General features: G+C 44.1%; 1 protein-coding gene across 1 annotated transcript in view; it reads left to right on the forward strand.

Moving 5' to 3' along the window:
• The window catches only part of C5_2H8orf48 (chromosome 5_2 C8orf48 homolog), a 285,118-nt gene that overhangs the window by 239,675 nt on the left and 24,760 nt on the right, over positions 1-20,683 (forward strand). The window contains exon 5 of the mRNA XM_085608284.1: positions 684-836. Coding sequence (XP_085464410.1) covers positions 684-836 — 153 coding nt within the window. The remainder of the gene's footprint in view (positions 1-683; positions 837-20,683) is intronic.

Consider the following 20,683-nt stretch of genomic DNA (forward strand, 5'->3'; position numbering starts at 1 on the left):
GTCTTTATGAAAAAAATATTTGTAATATATGTATAGCTAAAATTTAATGGAAGAAGACATGGGCAAATAAGTGTCTAAATACAGTATTAGCATCAGCAGAGGATTGCGGTCACGTGAGTTATAGTTGCCTGCACTAACTATAACGTGGAATTTCATTGGTTTTTTACGAGTGAAATGTACAGCTAACTATAACTTGTGTGAAACCTATGGTTTTTTCAGTGAATATATATATATATATATATATATATATATATATATATATATATATATATATATATATACTCCCGAGTGTGTCAAAGCCACATGGAAACCACTCTTTAAGTGAAGTACTTGCATCATACTTACTGATATACTGTAATGCTAGTGCCACTGAAGGTGAATAACGTGGGATTCGTGCAGAAGCTGGGTGGCTGAATGAGAATTTAGTAGTAACATCTTTCTGCCTGGTGTTATTTTGAGTACTTTTGGGGAGGCAGGACTTCATTTACAAACTGTAAAATTGCTCAGTCCTTGTTTATGATAAAATGCCTGTCATTAGATGCTATTTTATTAGACTGTATTTCTTTTACCAAGATATTTGTTTTCTAGATTTTAAGATGATCTTCAGGCTGTTCGGTGAATTGAGCTGCAGCCCTTACAACACACTGCATGCATGAGTTTAATTTTGTGGTCTTTTCCTGTAGGCGAAAGAAATGAAAATTCACGAGCCCTCTAAGTGTCCTGACTGTTCGGCAAAAATAGCTAAATTGGCTAAAATTGACTTTATTAGGCGACGAAAGACAGCAGTGGAGGTGATCTTGCTTCAGGAGAAATTAGAGGAACAGTTGTATCTTAAGGTAAGGCCAGTAAATGATTGTACAAACCAAAAAGGTCCTTTTTTTGTCCAGACTTACCTAGGTGAATCTTTTAAAAAGTTTAGTTTGAGATACATTTACTTTGAAACATTAGGCTCTTAAATGATTGTGATGTATCAGGTCCCATTTTAGTTATTAGCAGCCAACATTTGATTGAAAACATGGTCAGGAGAACCAGAGAAACATCAGTGAGTGCTGAGAAACATCAAATCCCAGCTGTACAAGAAGATCTTTCAGAATAATGGATTCACGTCAGATATTGTAATACTTGGACAAGTGTCTGGGAAATCGATCTCCTTGAAATGGTCAAGAGAAACAGAAGCCTCTTGTCAGAAAGTTAAAAACCTGTCCATAATTTTGATCTGAACTCTGTCCCCATCAAATTGAAAGTTATCAGAAGTGTAACCTTTCTGTTGATGATGCTCAATAGGGTCCTCCCACTCTTTAGACCTAATCCTCCAGTGTAAATTGCACGAACCTTAAGATGCTCCCGTTGGATTTTTGCACCAGTGTGTAAGCATAGATCCCCAGAAAAGAAATACAAAAACCTCAGAGGATTCTGAATCCGGCTGCCAGACCTTACTTGCACTTGAAATGATCCAGTTGCATGACTGATTTGAAGTCCTGATTTCACAAGTTGCAGACATGAGGATACAAGCAGTAAAACGTCCTGGACTCAAAGCACTTCCCAGTCTGCCACCATTCATGAGCCTAAACAAAGCCTTTTTCCCTCTTGGTCAGATCGCACTAGGACTGGTCACTCACATACTCGGAGATCTAATGGACTAGACTTTTTCCTTCCGAACAAGTCTTGTGCTGGCAAACATTATGTAATATTGCAGATGTTTGTTACTTTTTGTGTAACACAACTTTTGCCAGCAAAATTGGCACACCTCTGGACTCTGTGCACACTATACCTTACTTTGGTAAAGTATATACAGAGCCAGCTTCCTACACCTTTTCACTGGTCAATGTTGCCAATATATTTGCACATTTGGCCTGCACCGATGCAATAGAATTCAGTGTGGTTTAGAACTGATAGAATTGCAGTTATTATTAGCAGTAGCATTAGAAGTTTGTGGCCCCCTTACTGTACTCACAGAATTAACTGTATTAATATTTATTTTCTGACAGTAGTTAGGTTGTACTTTGGGTATCACTCTGTTGCCCTCCATGTCTAGGTGTTTGCTTCTTCATCTGGAGGTACCCTTCATGGCTAAGCGGTAGATGGATTGTTTCTTAGCAGTATGAACGACCATAGTGTCAGGAGGGCTGCTCCTAATTTCTAGCAGATGGTGTGGTGCAGCTTTGCATTTGTTCTGACATAGGCATTAAGTAGCCTGTAGATGCAGGGTTTTTTAAAATGTCTTACAGGTTCTTTAAGGTTTTTTTCAGTATTGGTAAATACTGCACTGTCTTGGACAATGTTTCTAGGAAATAATAATTCTCTACTTCTTGCCCCATTTTGTAACGCTGCATGTTGAGTTAATACAGGATATGCTGAAGTCTCATCTGGAGATGATTCCCTAATCTGGTATTGCTCTATAGGTTCTTTAGTGTCAGACTCTACTACGTATTTGTTCCATTCATCCCCAGGACATGGAACGAAGTTCTCACATAGTTGGGCCCGATATTCTTTGGCTGTGTCCTTATGAGCTGGCAACATAGATGCAGAATATGGAGTTGTGCCATGTGATGTTTCACAAATGAACACTGTATACCAGGTCCACTAGTGTTCGTACAGTAAGGGCTGTAGTAAGGACATACATCCGGGGAAACTGCTTCCTCAAATGTGCTTTTACTTTAAATAATAGTCTTCCCTAAAAATGGTAGGCTGTGATGAAGATCTTGTTGATTTGGCCTGGTTTATGTGCTTAAAGAAATTGTTCTGAGATTTTGCTAATATATGGCCTGTATCTAGGCTACTATATGCCCCCCCCAGAGCGCAGTTTTAGGGAGGAGGAATTCCCAAATGCTGCCCTGGAAAGAGAACACCATGACTGTGTGTGTGCTTGAGGAGGAGGTGAGATCTTTGGGAGAAGTCTCAAGTAGACGAAGCAGGATGTGGATACTCTAACCCCTTGCTGCTTGGAGGAAAGCTCATCTAAATGAACTGCTAGGTTCCTTACTGCCTTGTTGGAATTGGGCATTGGTTTGGGTTGTCTGGCACCAGGCCCAGGGCCGGACTGTAGGCCCCATTCCAGGACCACCACCTCGGTTTTATCATGTTCAGTTTCAGGCAGCTCAACAACATCCAGTCCGAGTCTGCTGGGCGGCAGCTTTGAAAGTTGCTCTGTGCCAGTTGATCGTCCTATTCAGCCATAAAATCAGCTGTATATCATCTGCACACACCTAAGAACATAATAAAGGACTGTATACACCTGTCGAAGAAGGTCACATGTATATTATAATCGCGTGAAGCTTAAAGAAGAGCATTGCAGTGCTCTTCATGTCATAAAGCTAGATGATGACACATTGCAAGGCTTGACGGTTGACTTACGGGGTTCTGTTTTTTTTACATATGGTAATGGCACTCCGCTCCCAATCAGTAAATTGCCATGCCTTCTTGCTTTGGACAGCTGAATGAGCTATAATTGGCTTACAATGAACATTTGAAGGCCGAGAAAATACTTGTGGACAAGCAGGATGGCTGACTAATATTTGGCCTCCTAAGCTCTACGGCACAGGGTCGTCTATGGGCAAACCTTCGAGCCTGGGAGACGATAGTAGCTGCCCAGCTCTGCATGACTCTCATGGCTCTCAGATTCCTGCTGTTGTTAAGCCTGGGTTCAGCCATATCTGCACCCAAGTGAAATAAGATACATTTTAACCCCACTTAAAGTAGACCGGAATAACCATGGTGCTGTCTCAGGTCAATTAAGTCAAATAGCATTTATTTTGGCTCCCCACAGTATATGTTTCAAAAGCGTCCGCAATTACAAAGTGTTCACTCTTGAGGACTTCATAAACTAAGGTGTGGTGGCCACGTTACCCCAGTGCTTGGCACTCTGTACAGGTTGCCATTCACATATTAAACCTGAGGCACTGTGTATGGTGCACCGGACAGACCACAAGGTTGTCCCCGTCTGTGTCATCAACCATTTTAAACTGTACAGTCACAGAAAAGCCTAACCACCCCAATGAATAGAAAGAGACACTTTAGGAAGTTGTTTTGTCCCTTCAAGTGGTGCAATTCAGACATTTCAGACTGAGGTTATTATGGATGAACAATACGCACTTAGGCACACAATGATGGGGTGGGATTGTTAAACAGTTGTGGTTTGTTTGCTCTGTTCGGTTCAGCTTCAAAAGTCTGTTTGGGTAGTGAGAACTACAATAAAAAAAAGCTAATAAAAGAACTATGATTCCTGCCAAGTTATATAGATTTACATGCTGGATTGTGTCATAGGTAGCCTATAAGTTGAGTTGGATAGTCACCTCAGGTGTCTGTTTCCAGCAATGATAGGAGTCATTTATTAATGGCAGCGAAGGTAGTCTCCATACTCCTGTAAGTTCTAAACCCTGGTGGCTGTTAAGTGGGGAGTGGGATTAAGGGGTTGACCTCTGAAGTTTCAGAGTTGCGTCTTCATCTCATCTTCTATGATCTTGTTTATGGACAGGGCTCAGATTGGGCTGATAATATATTTTTCAAGAATGTTATTGTAACATCCTTTTAAGGCTTTTGGGGGCTGTGCGCTGCACGTGGGAGACATTAAGCAGCTTGGAGATACCTGGGGTGAGACTTTCCAGCATTTTTGGGAGATGACAAGCTTGTTGGATGCCTTGGTTTTTTTTACGCTGATCCGAAAACTTAATGATGGAACATTCAATTGAAAGCAGGCAGGAGAGTCTTAATTGTACTGTACTGATTATAGAGCGGGGACTCAATCTGATGTTCAGTAATGACCAACCAAATTCTCTGGTGTTGAGGAAAACTTTCCCAAATTCATATGTTTGTTTTCCACCTTGCATAGTGTGCTGTTCTGTCATCATTAACTGCCTTATGGTATTTTCACAAAATTATGTTTCTTTTTTAAATTAACTTTTTATTGTTTTGCATGTTTTTCACAATACAGCGACAAGCAGAGCATGGGGTATTGTTCAGTGACCTATTTGATAATTTAGATACTTAGAACTGGATGCAATCATTAGGACAGTTTCAAACCTTGAGCATGATTCCACCAAGGACCCCCAGATCTGTTCATGCTTCTATAGACCACCTTTAAATGTATATGCTGTCTCTTCTGCCTTAGTACAAACTTCTGAGGCACTCCTTGAGACTGCCAGTGGTGAGCAAGCCTAACCTGAGCGCTTTGGACCCCATTCGCTATACATTAACCCCAGGACTGCCAGTTTTGAGTCATGACTCATTCTGAATAGCAGTTAGGAGGGGGCATGAAAGGGGCATCCCCTCCTATTTGAAATGTAATCTTGGTTTGTGACTACAGCAGCAGCCACAAATCATCTGAAGGTTGGGAAGCTAGCTCTTTGAGAACCGTGTTGAGCGGAATCTAGGGTGAGGGGGGGGGTCCCTGGCACCGCTGCCTATTCTCCGTAATGTGCTCCCAAAGAGGAAATGCTTCAAAGCAGCACTTGATCTATTAAGGAACACTGGCTCCTTTAAAAACATGTTTCTTGTTTGCAAATGCAAGGATAATGGCCTGCTGTTCCTTGCAGACCACCATTCCTGTGCATGTAATCAATCACATGATGCCGTAAATTACAACATGCCTAATTAAGGTTCATTAGCACGACGTCCTACAAATAGGAATTTTGGGATGCAAATTATTAGTATATCGACACCTCACAAAATTACCGGCAAGTCGCAGAAAGTTGCAGCACAGTTTGCACCAACGTATTGTGCCTTCCGCTGAGCACATCGGGTCATAAAAACATTATATATTTTTATAAAGTAAGCATCTCTGGTAGCAAACCTAGGATGAGATGTCGGGCTCACTGTTTTCCTCCATTATATGCTTGGAGACGCAGCACATTCCCATTTATCAGTTTGCCTTTCCTGGTTGGAATCCGTCATTTTTAGGTCTAGTGATAGCCAAGGCCTTTTAATCTTGCTCAACTTGCATACATATAATTTAATAAGCTATAGGGGCTTTTAGCTAGCCCTCCTCGTCCAATGGTCTGCACACCTACCGTACTATCTCCGCCACCCCTCACTGGTGGGTAGCCATGAATACTTCTGCGCGAGTGTTGGTATGGGACGCGACACTCTGCATGCAGAGCAGCATTATTATTGGTGATATAGCTTGTTCGTCAAGCACATTTCCGTTCTTGTAAAGCACGTGGTATATCCCACACATCCCGCCTCTAGTGACATTGTGACTTCTGCTTCTTTTGTGTGTGCAAAATACAGATTGAAATTGTGTATAATAAGAGTAAGGTAATCCTCGCACATCATACAAAGTTTAATTTTTCATATAAGAATAAAAGAAAGACTTAAAGCTCCCAGAGTCTTAAATATGTTGCAAGTTCTACTTGCACATCGGGCCTGTCTGCAGCATAGAGCGGTGTGTTGGCTTGAGGGATCCCCTTTTCCCAGCTTGAGTCATGCAGGTGCCCCATCTTCCTCTACACTTCCACTCTCCACACCGGAGCAGCCTCCTGCGAGCAGCACAAATGTTTTTTGATGTATTTGTGATTGTATATAGCATGGTCATGGCCCCGGGGCATCAATGCGCTTTACAAGAGGTCAGTTGCCAACATTCATTGAGGGAATATATTCGGAATGCAGCAGAGACAAGTGAATGAGCACCGCCATTCAAGAGTGCGGGGAAGGTTATAGATTTACCCAAGTGTCTTCCGAGGAGAAGAGCCGTAAGTTCCTTTTTCAAATCCGCATGGCATGCAGTTCTAGGGGTTTTGTAGGAACGGAGTTCTAGACGCTTGTGGTGCTTCCTGAAAATGGTTGGTTCATGTATCGTTTTCATTTGAATGTAGGAGGCTGCAGGAGAAGGGATTGTGCATTTTTAACCCCGTTTTGCCCCCGAGATTTTCAGTTAGGTGAGTGGAAAGAAATGCAGGGCCTTGGGTGTGGTGCTGGCTGTTTCAAATTGAGCTCTCACCTCATAGGAAGCAATTGGAAGGAAAGCAGACTGGGCATGATGAGGTCAAATTGCTTGTGTCCATTACAGTGCTTAATTTGTAAAATATGAAGTCCAGGTGCTCAAATGTTTGTCGGAGGCCACACCTACTTCCCCCCGGCTCCACCCACTTCGTCCACTGGCTCCACCCACTTACTCTCTTGGTTCCACCCACATCGTCAACAGGCACTGCTAAAAGTCATATGTACTAGCCTACGCCTACTCATAACTGTAAGGTAAGTTAAAGGTAAAACTACTGATTTGTTTGGACAGCATTGCATGGATTCTCAGCCATATGAATTGGAAAATCTGCAACAACCTATCCTTCTCCCTCCTCCTTCATCTCTTTGGATCTGCATCCGCTGGTCCATGCCCTGGGCACAGTCACTGTATTCTTTTGCGAAAGCATGGTCACCAGAAGGCTCAGCCATTTCTCCACCTCCGTGGCATAAGAAGTGTCAGTCATTTTTCACATCCCGTTTCCTGCCGAACTATGCCTACAACTTCCAAGATTGTGCCAGTGGGTGATTTCCAAAGAGACCCATTTCATGTGGATAAAATAATCATTAAAACATGTAAAAAACAAATATCTGGAAGTGGGGGCTTGAGCCTTAATGAAAATGCTAAGTTATCTATTTACCACGTTACCAAACTAGTTACTGTTTTCACGATTTGGCTTTATGTCCTTTTAGGATATTGATATTCCATCCCTTGCTGCACAATGTGCACATCAACAACTCTTGCGTGCCCCCACGTCCCACAGCATCGCAGACAAAGTATTTGGTCACCCTTGTATGAAGTGAACTTTAGACACTTCAAACACAAGAAACCAGTTGCCGCACTCTGCGCTTAGCGGGGGCAACCCATCATGATGCACCCCAGTGATCTTAGAAACTGCCAACTCAGTTTTAAGGTGTATTTCACCACATCATTCCATGAATTGGGCCATCAACCCCCACTCCTAAGTTTTGAGAATCCACATCTGACTAAATTGTTTGATTTACAGAATGTACAGCCTGTTAGAAATACAAATTATTCTGAAAGTGAATAAGCAACGTTTTCAGTTATTTATAAATACGTCATTGAGCAACGTGAAATAGGCATCAATTTTCACTGGGCGACCTCCTAACAGGAATGAAATGCGGGTAATGTCCATGCAGGATATAATATGTAGATTCCTGTGGTTGCCTGTCCCGGCAGTAAACAATGTTGTGAATTTGCATAATGCAGTGGGATGTAACGCATAGTACATGTAGAGGTCCAGGGTTGCCAGACAGTACCTTGGAGCTGCAGTGACTTGCACCAGTGGATGTAACACAGAGTACAAACATGTAGAGGACTAGGCTTGTAGGGCCTTTGATGTGGGTCGAGGTAGTAGTGCCTTGCACTTGTCATGGTGTCAGGCTGTGCACATGTGAGGTTCAGTGACATGCACCAGTGGGATATAAGACAGAGCGCGCACACAGAGGACAAGGGTGAAGGGTACCCTGGATTTGAGGCTTAATGGAGTACCTCAGGCTGCCTTTCTTAGGGCTAAAAAGAGGGATCCTTCCGAGGAACCCCTTAACGTAAACATGGGAGTGTAAGGTAACCAAATTCAAACCGGAAAAGTGAAATCTCCTGCCAGAAGCATTCGTGCCACTTCCTCCAAGAGATGCTTCTTTGATTATCTCCAAGTAGCAGAGAACTGAGAAGCAGCTTCCAGGCAGGCTGTGACTTCCTGGACAAGAGCCAGCCGGGCCCCGCTGGGAAGAGGTGAGCGAGTGCGGAGAGAGTGCTGAAAGGCCAGACACACACCTACTTCTGGTAAGGCTGGTAAGGCAGGGCAGGCAGAGCGCTGCAAACCCTTTCACTTTCTTAGGTGCTAGGAATGGTAAGCTTCCTATTGGGTTGTCAGTCGAGAGCGGGCACCTCTCCTGATCTGCGTGTGCATGCTGAGATTCTAAATAAAGCTGTCTCACGCAGGGGGGTGGGAATCGGGAGGGGGCTCTCTGGTCCACAGGCCTGAGCTCTGCTTGTGCACGCCATGCTTCGAAAGAGGGCTGTTTCACAAGAGGGGGCAGTGTTGGCTCTCGGGAGGGGGTCTGCGCCCACCTACAGTGGTGAGGAATTCTGGGAGGGAGCGGGTGTCTCCCTTTTCCTTGCCTAATTTGAGGTCCTGTCAGGGGTCTCTCTTCCGTCTGGTAGTGTGGATTAATGGGGGGGGGTCTCCATTTCCTTTGGCTAGTATTCAATACTGCAAGGAGCCAGCTCTCCCGGCCCCTTGCTAGGGTGGGTTCCTGCTGGAAGGGCTGGCCCCCTTCCTCTTGGCCAGTGCAGGGTGGGGCGAGAGTGCAGGGTCTGCAGTCCAGAGCCCCTCTTTAAAACTGCCACAAGCATTTCTCTTGCACTCTCAGCAGAGATTTTCGTCTCCCCCCCCTTATCCCCCCCCCCCCCCCCCCCCGCACCATGGCGTTGTGAGCTTCTGGGTGGCGGATCCCTCACAGACACACTACACAGAGGTGAGCAGAGTCACACGGGAGGGAGAACCACGGATACCTCCACAAAGAGTGAGACTGACGGAACCATGAGTGAGGGTCCAAATACGAGACATGTGAACGTGGAGTGAGCCTGGAGGAAGGGGAGCCTCGAGGCGCTACTCTTCACACTGCTTGCTGCTGGAGGGCGCGCGCCAGGGCTGGCGGGCTGGAGCAGATGACTGTAGAGATGTAAAGCCTGGTCTTCACTAAATAACAGGGCAACACCTTATTTGCATGCCTGCATTTTCTTAATTTAGTAATAAAACTCTTACGTAAATGTAGCCACGGCTGTGTGTGTGTGTGGGGGCGGAGGGGTATAGTGCCATGTGAAGTTGGTAAGTTCCACGTCATGAGGGGTCCACACGACCACCATTAGCAGCAAGCCGTTTAAAGGCAGGGGCTAGCCTTACTCCACCGTCCGTAAAATGTGGACAAGGCTGAGCGCTTCGAGGACATGCAGGTGCGAACAGTGCGCTATATGAATGTCATGGCATTCATCGTACATGCTTGCAGCCTTGCACATGGTGTCCAGCGCCGGAGGAGGCATAATTGCTCAGCCTCATGGCAGGCCTGATGCCTCAGACTGTTCACTCGGTCGGTCTATTCACTCATAAAGCTGTTATTATAGCCAACCACCACAGTGACCCGCTGTCACAACGGCACGCGCAAGGAGAAAGCAGCGTTGGTTTGGGCTACTTACGGTTACTGGTGGCAGTGGTGGGCGCCAGGCGCACTGCCTTGATTAATAGGCCTGCTGCTGCCTGCCCTAAACTCGACGAAGTCCAACTGCTGGTGATAACTCATGGGCTATGGGTGTGCCGGAGCGTGGCATTTTGAAAACGAATCTACGTAGTACGCACACTGCCGCAGGACAGTCCCTACCCCCACAGAACCAAATCCAGCCTAATCAGTGACCCGCCCGCCAGCAACACTGAACTAAGGGCCGAAGCTGCCTGAGGCGAGTTCGGATATATGGTTAGATTCTGGAATGAATGACTGATCTTTTCTTTTTATTATTGGCTCTCACAGCCACTCTTCATGACTGCCGGGGACTCCGGAGACAAACCGCACTGTCTGCAGCGGTGAGTCAGTGAGTGAGGTAATATTACTGACTTTGCCACAATGCCATATGACGTGCAGACACATGGTGTAAACCCGGCCCTAATAAATAAGTACTGGTGCTAAGCACCGGAAAGCACCGGCACAAATTAAGCTCTGGCTTTAACAAAGCACTCTGCACTGAGTGGAGCCAAGTAAGGTTTAGGGATGCCTGAAAGGAGTGAGTTGCCGAAGTCTAGCGTGGAGAGAATTAAATGCTGAACTGCTGATTTTAAGTCTTGTTCTGGAATGAGTTGTCCGATTCCCCCAGAGCAGCCTTATTTGGTTTCTGGTGCTCTTGGCCAGGGCCGCGATTTAACTATGGAGGTTGAGATGATTAAGGAGGATGAAGCCAACCCATTTCATGGTCTGAACAATGGTGGGTTGACACTCCAGGGAAGGGAGGGATTCCTTCCAGTCTTCTAAAGGTAGATAGGATGTCTTTGGAGAAATGAGAAGGAATTCTGTTTTTTTCAGGGTTAAGTTTAAAGTGGTGAGTTGACATCCATGTTTAGATTTTCTCTAGGATGTTGGAGAGAAGGGTAACAACATCTGATCATAAGACCTGCAGGTAGATATGGGTATCATTGGCATACTGGTGAAAGAGGATGCTAGAATTCTTAAGGCTTTCACAAAGTGGCTCAAGATAGAGGTTCATTTTAGTTGGTAAAAGGATCCAGGTTTGAGCCACCCCCTTGTTGCATGCTGACTTGATTAGTGACAAAGCTCGTAATTTTCACAGCTTATGAACGGTTCACCAGATAAGAGGTAAACCAGTCAAGAACTTCTATGCCCATTCGATTACTTAGGATGCTGATCAAAGCGTAGTGATTGACTGTATCAAAGGCTGCTGAATGATCAAGAAGACATGAGTTTCCAGTGTCAAGGAAGCTGAGTGGGCCATCAACGATATGCAGTATTGCTATCTCGATGCTGTAGTCCTGTCTGAAGCCAGGGTGACTTGTAGGTTTTTTGTACGAATGTGAGATGAAAATTGGAAGGCTACACTGCTTTATATCTTCTTACCTTCGAAGAGAAGAATGGAGGCTGAACAAAAGTTGTTTAGGTCATCAGGGTCTTTTATTAAAAGGGGAGAGATTTGGATCACTTTGAGACAGTCTGGGAAAGTACCTTGTTTGAGTGAAAAGTTGACCATGGCGTCCTAAAAGGGAAGTAACTGTTTGGCGAGATCTTTACTGATAGAACTAGTGATAGTGTCCGAAATGTGGTTTGATGGTTTCATCTTAGCTATGGTGTCCAGTAGTTCTGACTCTGAAACTGGGGTGCAGAGGGCCACGACAGCTGAGCTTTGCAAGTTAAGTTATGCTCCGCTATATTGTCAAAGGTGGCCGGTATGGAAATGTCAATGGCCTTTACTTTGTTGTTGAAAAACTCAATAATGTCACTGCTTAGGACCTCAGAGGACATGGGTGCAATTTTTAGATGAAGGGAAATTTTCCTGCTTGATTACTTTGAAAATAAGTTGAGTCTATTCTTTGCTGTGTCAAGTAGGGATCTGATATACATTGACCAAGCTCTAAAAATATGGTCTTTGTAGCTTTTTCTCTAGTTTTCGGCCTAGCAATACTCTGCGTAGAAGATGATTGTCTCCATTCTTTCTCAAGCTTTCTGAGGTACTTCCTTTCTTCCTAAAATGCTTTTGAGAACCAAGGTAGAGAAGGCTTGGATTTTCTGCATTTGCTCTTAAGAGATACATATTCCTCTCTCAAGGATTCCATGTAGTTATTAAAAATGTCCTTGGCAGCGTGGATGTCAAGTAGGGGAACCACAGATGTGATTTTTGGACAAGCCTTAATATTGAACACAGATTTTCTCAATGTTTGGTTGACTTAGAGTTTTAGTGCAGGTAAAGGTTACTGCGAAGGGAGTTGGAAGCCGGTCAGACCTACATACCTGGATCATCTGCTGTTAAGTGAGGTACTTTGGAAATGATCAGATCCAGAGTGGTAGCATTTGTAGTGTGTGGGTTTTCAACAATCTTGCAGGAGATCATTGCTGCCCAGAAATGAGGTGAAGGTGTCCATTGGTACCCCAGTGAAGATTGAAGGCTCCCAGGAAGATGAAGATGTTGAAGTTAATTAATTTTGATGAACTCCACTCATTCTTCGACAAAAGTGTTAATTTTAGCCAGAGGGTGTAAAATAACATTCACTCTGAGAATTGAAGCAGTGCGCAAGGAGATTTTCAGAGACATGCACTCGAAGGTGTGATAGCAGTTCAAGGGATGGAGCCTGCAAGTTAGCAACTGACCACTAAACCCTCAGAGTGTCTGTCCTCTTAGTTGCTGTGAAGAGTGGAGTACCCAGAAGGCTGAAAGAGGTCTAGGAAAATATTTGTGGCATCATTGAGCCATGTTTCAGAGAGAAACCTGATGTCCAGGTTGAAACCTTTGATCATTCCCAAAATATCAAGGCAGTGTTTAGCTGCTGAACGGCAGTTATGGAGCATGCTTCTGAGGGAAGAGTTGGTGAGTTTCGGCACCGTGGGTCGGGTGGTGCAATGGCCACTTGGATAGGGTTTGTGCGACTTTGGGTGGAAATGTGAGGTAAGTCAGGGTGTTTGCTGTCTGTGATGTTAGTTTAAATGGGTACATAGCCATGAGCTTGGGTGGGTGACTTCTTGCCTGTGGATTTGGGATTTTCGTATCTTTCAGTGAGTGTGTGTAGGCCTTTCTAATCAAGGGAGAAATATGCCTGGATAAGTGTAGGTGAGCGGTTGTCTCTGGAAATACTGGGCCACTGTAGTCTGTTGTTCAGAGAAGGGTGTTGATTCTGTAGTAGGCAACGTTTGTGGATTGCAAGCGAATTTGTCGTGCAGCAGAAAAGCTTTTGTGAGGACCTCGATTTTCTTCATCTGATGTGATAGAGATAACAGGAGTTTCGAGAAGGGTGGGATTTTGGACCCGGAAAAAAGTTGGGGCGTGTGTTAAACATTGAGTTGGGTCTTGTGTTAGGCTTGTGGTTCAGATGTACCAGTGGTTGGGAAAATGAAGGGAGAAAAGAGGAGAGTCCAGCAGGGGAGGGGCAGAAGTGGATGGGTTGATATATCAGGAGTGGTTAGTTGCTGGTAGGTTAGGTGGGAGCAGTGTTGGGGTACGGAGGATGGCTGGATACTATGGGGAAGTTCGATAATATCAGGAAGATGAGTCACAAGCCCGTGGTGCCTCCTATCCGTGGCGCGGGATCAATTGGAGTAACCTGAATACCAATCCAGTGCTTTGTTGCTGTGTCATGTTTTTATTGTGCAACATATTACTTCTGTAAAGTGGGTCAAATCTAATGATTATGTTGAGAATTCAATGCAACATTTTATAATTTGCAAAGTGATGGAAGCTCAGGCTCAGCAGAAAGCGGACTTCTAAATTAGCCTAGAAATATTATTGAAAATTAATGAATCCCGTAAAAAAAAAATCGCTGAAGGGCAACACTATAGTGTTTACGTTTGAAATGTACACGATCCTGGGCACTGTGAACGAGTGGAAGTGAATAATCTAATGTATTAGGGATGACCTGTCAGAGGTAATTGGTATGAGTGCTTTTGCAGATGCAGTTGTGAGATTTCTTTTGAAGGAGGCCGGCTTCTGGTACTGCTTGGGTACTTACCTACCACTGAACATGCCACACACAATTCACAAAGATAGAGGGGGACATTTTGTACGACCGTGGTGAATATGCATTTCATTCTGGCATTGATTCATATACTCTAGATGAATACATTTCCTGTTGTAGCATGCATTTCTTCCTGAACCTGTGCATCAAGAGGGATTATGCCTCTAGTCTATTCAAAGTACGTTTTTCTCGGAACGTTTTACTAATAAAAAGTGTGTTTTTGTTCTTACTAAAACATCAAATCTATTAAGACTGACTGAGAGTACCTCTTTGTTTATCAGCAAGAGAGAGATAGATGTGTGAATGCAAGAATGAGTAAATCGGTGGATGAACAGGCGTGAGAGCAAGGATGAGCGAGTGAGTACATGAATAAATATAAATGTGATTGCATGAAGGGAAGCATCCAGACACAGTTAAAGGCAAGATCAATTGGCTTCGCCAGTGATTGTAATTGATTGCAGGAAGTTGTGTTACCATCTCGTTTCCAAGCGGTGAAGCATTTGTCAATGTAATGGAGTCTAGAAGAACGTTTAAAATAAGACTAGTTACCAGGGCAGTTTTTCACGTCTAAAAAAGTTTAATGGGAAAAGGAGTCATGTCTTTTACTTTTATCACCAAACCAACATGGTAATTGTCAGCAGCGGGTTTTGGAGACTTCCTCTGACCAGTCCGAGCAGCCTGGATGGAGGGAAAGGATTAACGTCCTAAACTGCCCTGCAACTCTCTGTAATGCTTGTTCAAATAGGGCAGAATTGAAAGATTCCGTGGTCTGATCCAACAGAGATATTGTGAAGTTTATGCACGCGTACAAGTTTCCTTTTTGCCTTTCACCCCCTTCACGCAGATGACAATTCATGTCAGCTTCTGTTGGATCAGCTGAAATGTTAAGTTGTTCTGGGGACGTTTAGAAAGCTGTTAACACAAAACGATTTGGAAATAAAATGTGCCTCCTAAGGTTTCTGTAGCAAATTATCCCTGAAGCAATCAATCTTCTTTCGATGCATGCATGTTTTTAAATATATTATTTGTAGATGTTTGACAAACGTTATAGAAGCTTTAAACCTTTACAGTGGCTCCCTGCTGGAGCAGTGGGCGAAAGAAAATCTCACACTGCTTTGTCTTATTGTTGGGTTTCTGAAATAGGTAGTATGTTTTATTAATGCATACAGGTTTTGAATGCCCATCAACAATGTTTGTGATTTGAAATTAAAAGGGGTTGTTTCTTCAAGCTCCAACACAATAATTTGAATGTATATCTTGTTTTGTGAGTGATGTGTGTTCTTTTCAAGTATGAGAATTTTAATCCAAAGTTTCTAGTACCCAATGCATTGTTTGAAATAGTTTTGTTTTTTTATTGTTTAGATGCTATCGTTTAAGGGCGCAGGGAATATGCTTAGATTCGGCTTTCCAACTGTCATGCAGCGCCAGAAAGGTCAACGGGTGTTCTGGCACTGAAATAACGGATGTTTGTCCCCCAACTCAATAGTATTCCTTTTGTCAACCTCAGAGGAATAAAAGGCTGAGTGGACCTGCTGGGAATAGACCTTGTGACTATGTGGTCAAAAACAGATCCCTGGAGTGGATGCATTAGTTTGAGACACCAGACCTGCACAATATGGCAAATATCTGCATTTTGTGAACCAATATGGAAAGGTTTATACCCAAAGCGTACTGTGCAACAAGCAGTACCCAACAAGTGGGGTCCAAATCTCTTAGATAGAACTAGCTCATTCTCTGACTATGCAGTTCTTTATGCAGTATGAACCAGCTAGCATACGCAGGAAGTGATTACACACCCGTGTCCTGCATATCCATTGGCTGACCTTGGTCCACGATAGCTCCCACCCTGCAAGACAAAAGCAGAAATGCTGAAGAAAGACCTTCAAGTTTTACTATCTTTGGGATTGGAGATTCACTGCTCATGCACCTGGGCTGTGGAGCAAGCTATGCCTGGTAATCCACCCAGACCTACTTTGATTACATTTTGTGAAGCCCTTAGATAATTTCTAGTTATGTATTGAGTTTAGGTTACTGCTGGATTGTCATTGGTAGGCTTTGCTAAATTCATGGTCCAATTAATATAAAAATCAGATTAAAGAATTGACAGAGAATTTTATACAGAAAATAATTTATACTTGCGGTGTATTGGGCACTGTGGAGCTCCTCTTATGCCTGACTTAAATCGAGCCCCAGAGTATTCGCAGTAAAAGCGAGGACGGCAATAAAGGAAGAAAGTGAAAGATAGGAAAGCCTTGACAAAGGGATAAAGCAGGGAGGAAAGAAAAACTGCAACAGTGAAATAAATAGAAGACAAGAGTAGAATGGTGCTAGAAAAGGCATGAAATGGAACCAAAAATAGGCCGGGATTTGGGGACCCTGGCATTCGCCATGCATTGCAAGGCTCCTTAGAAAAGCTTGGGGCCCGGAATTTTCATTTATTTATTTATTTTACCAATATATCACTGTACTGAATAGCCCATTACCTCCAAAACCCTGCATTTGTTTCATACCACTTTCTGTATACAGTGCGACTATAAATAAGATAATGACTTTAATATGTCATGATTCAATGTACTTTTAAGATGTAAAATAGTCCATAGAAAATCAACAAAGAACCGCTCCACAAGCGGTAGAATGCTACCCCAACTAACCAATTGCATGAGCTGCGAGGATATTATGAACTGGGTGGAGCCAAAGCCACTTTATGTATATTTAAAATGAAAAAAAAGTAACACCTGGCCACCCAACGACTGCACTGGAAAGGCTATCCTAAAAGGGAAGTTTGCTATTGCCACAAATAGAAGAAATCCGACTGTCACTGCATTTTGGGTTGGGCAGATATGTAGCAGAGAAATAATTTCCAAAGCGCTGGGAGCTCCATCCCGCAAGAAAAAGAATGAAATTGCTTTTTAATACACAGAAAAAGTCACTGAAGGACCAGTCAATCCTCCAAACCACGGTTCTCCAGGCTTTGCTTTTATAAGAGCTATTTAAGTTCAATGAAAGTTTTCCCGAGTTGCTAATATTAGTGACCACATCAGGCTAATTTACATTATAACTCCATCTTGGTATCTATGAATTTGACCAAGCAAAATCTTCTATACTAGTAGGCCGGGCTAAACAGGAGTGCTACTTACAGTTATATGTTGAGGTACCAGTAGCTCAAGAGCTACTGGTTGGTAAAGCCTGATTTAAGGACATTGAAGTATTGATATTTACCAAGTACGTGTGTTGGTCTTTGGTGCTTTTCAAAAGCATTGTAGGGGCTGTTACTGCTTGGCATGTGTGACAAGTTACACACAACACTTCTCCTTAGTATTCTGTGCAGTGTGTACTATTATAGTGCTTTATAGGGATCACGTCCTGCGTTGCACAGCGCAGCAGTGCTCGCGCAAACGAGAGCCCTATTGTGGAGGGTTCCAAAACGGACCCTGGAATTGCACACGCTCGTGCGTGTGCGATTCCTTTGAGCCACGGTATTGGCGTTTGCAGTCGTATTATTTAGAAAGACGGCACAAATAGGCCAAATGCTGTCACGTGGCTCAGCCCATGGCCTATTGGTGTCTGTTACCCGCACGCCGACATCTGTTTTCAATTATCGTGCCCAGACACGGGCGGGATAATTGAAACCACATGGCTCGCTGTGGCGCGCGTGCACCACTCGCGGGCCTGTTTGTTTTTCATTAGCGATCACTTTCGCAATCGCTTTCAGTCCCTCTCGTCGTCACCCTGTAGGGCATGGCTGGTTATCAGCAGTTATGGTGCATCTTCAGGTACCCGAAATTGAAATGCATAATCCTATTCATGGCAGACTCTGTACTAGAATCAGCTGCCTAACCCGTGATGTGGTTTTATGTCTTCTAACATTGTGACGTATGCGCCTCATCTCCCACGTTCATTCTTTCCAAGGAGAGACAGTTACTTTCTTTCTCTGGTTTCCTCTCGATTTTCGTCTATATGCTGGATGCTCCATTTCCGTCTCCATCTTGGGTGTAGGATGACCACTGCCAGGCACTATTATTAATTGCTATGTACAGTGCTGCAGTAGAGATTGTTCTATGGCATCAAATCTTTCCTCTAAGACAGTACTGTATCAAAACATGTATGTTCACGTCCGAGAGCGATGGTCCCTCTATAATGCGTACATCTCCAGCGCCAATCCAGCTAATGCAGAACACCTGATACCTGCAGCAGCATGTGCTGCTTCCCTTTCTTCCTGTCAGACAGCTAGAGTTTTTACCAGCAAAGGAGTGTTTCTTTTGTTTGCTCTCAGTCATGTCATCTGTAGACTTCCATCTATTACTGCTGCTGGAGACGGCATCCTCTTCGGAACAGCAGTTTTCCTGTTGGAGACTTGCCTTTCACAAATCTTTGCATTCAGGTGCGTTCGTTCACTTTATTCTGTAAAGGAAACGGACTCCGACTCCCAGAATGCACTGTGTCTTTGAAAGAAGATGCAAAGGCGGAAACACTGCGTTCTGCTCACCATGGGGGATAAGGGGATCCACAGGTCATGCACTGGCAAATAGGATTACAGTTTACAAATTGTCAATGCATGATGTGCAGCGAGTGTGATATTTGCTGCTCACTGGTAACAAAAGCCACCACAATGTCGCCCCAGAATGTCGGCACAATCGTAAAGCAAAACATGGTTGTCCTCTCGGAAGAACTCGTGAGCTTTCTTTTATAGAAGGGCTTTTGACGGGTTGAATATGGATTTTGATCATCCGAAAAGCGCATGCATCTCACACGGTTTTTATCTGTCGTGCTTGGATAACCAGCGCTCTTATCATCCTACTCATTTGTACTAGTTTTATCCATTTCGGGAGCATGAAAAGCCGAGTTGGCCCCACTGGCGTTTAAGCTTAATCATTGCAGGCTGCATACGGGCTTGTTTCCGCAGCAAACTCATTAACTTACTGAAGTATAATACAAGTCAAGTGTTTTACCTCTTTCTTTCTGGTCTTTGGTCACTGAATTCCGTTTGTCTACTGAAGAAGACGGAAGATTACATAAAAATGCTCCGCAGATTCTTGCACTTTCAGTTTGCCCTGTCTTGGACCGGTTGGTGGTTTGTTGACCCTGTTGGTGTCATCCGATCTGTTTACTTTGTTGCTGCGCCCATGTGCTGTAGAGTGAGTCTAATAACCCCAGTAACTGGTACAGTGGGGGGGGGGGGTTGGCCTTTACAAATAAACATTTGCAATGCAATAGGTCTCGCATTACTGAATGTTTGAGCTATTGGTGTTGCATTATTATTTGCAATGCCAGTAGCTCAAACTTTAATAATGCATGACCTATTGCATTGCAAATGCTTGTTTATCTTGGAAGGAAGAACAAGCACAGCTCAATGTTTCCATTAAATCCAGTCACAGAATTTAGTACAGGTGATGTTGCCTAGTGTCAAGCCTTCTTCCACTGTACTTTTTGACATAGAGGCTGTAGAAATAAACGTGGTGATCACCTTTTTGTGTGACGCATGGGTACAGAACATGTTCATGATATGACCTCTAATCCTTCTGTATGAAAATATCCTGTTCCTATGGCATGCCTTTTTAGACCATAATAATGTAAACCTAAGAACCGGAGTGTTGGGTGTTGTGTATTCTGGGAGGACATTGATTCTGACACCATTAACATGCACAGTGACCTTTCTTGCCATAAACCTGATACCTGAGCTTTCAGAAAGCAAAGCTCTGTCCTGCTGTCACTGAAATAAGGTGGAGTTGAGGGGCTGCTCCTTGTCCTGAACTGAGACACTTCTCAGAGTTCAGCTGCAAACCTGTTGGCCACTACACAACAACAATCCATGTCCTAGGGGTCCAGGGACCTTGTAGAATGTCCATAAGGCTTATTAAGTGTACATCTGTCCACTGACATGCTTTTTTTTTTTTTTTTTTTTTTTTTTTTTTTTGAAACCGTTTATTGCACAATGAAAAAGTTACAGGCATGGGCCTACAACCATCCGGCCGGCCGCTAGAGTAGCAAAAGGCATATAGCATACATACAGCGAGAGTCTCTTGGCGGAGCAGATTGGCAAATCAGGTGACATCAATAGCGTAGGCCGCATAACTCCTAGCCCACAATACGGTTTCTTTTTATCAAACAGAACAACACAAAAAACCACACCCGCAAGGCAACCCGCGATCCAAGTGACAGTACGTGCTCCGTAGATGGGGGATCCTAACCAGCAGCAGAACTCTGAAGAGGGGAATGGGAGTATAGCAGGGACTGGGGAGCCACGTGCCCACGGCTGAGGGAGGGGGTCGGCTAAGGAGATGGGGCTGGCGAGGCTGCCGGTAGCAGTGGCGGCTCACAAATACCCCCACGGTAAGCGTTCCAGGGGCTCCAGATTTTCACCCACGCCCCAGGCTTACCCCTCGCCACATACACTACTTTTTCACGAAACATACACCAATCCATATGTTCTTTCCAGGCCAACACCGCCGGGGGCCTCTGGGATCCCCACAATTGGGCAATGTCAC

This window comes from Triturus cristatus, chromosome 5_2 (genome assembly GCF_964204655.1).
Source record: "Triturus cristatus chromosome 5_2, aTriCri1.1, whole genome shotgun sequence".
Lineage (NCBI taxonomy): Eukaryota > Metazoa > Chordata > Amphibia > Caudata > Salamandridae > Triturus > Triturus cristatus.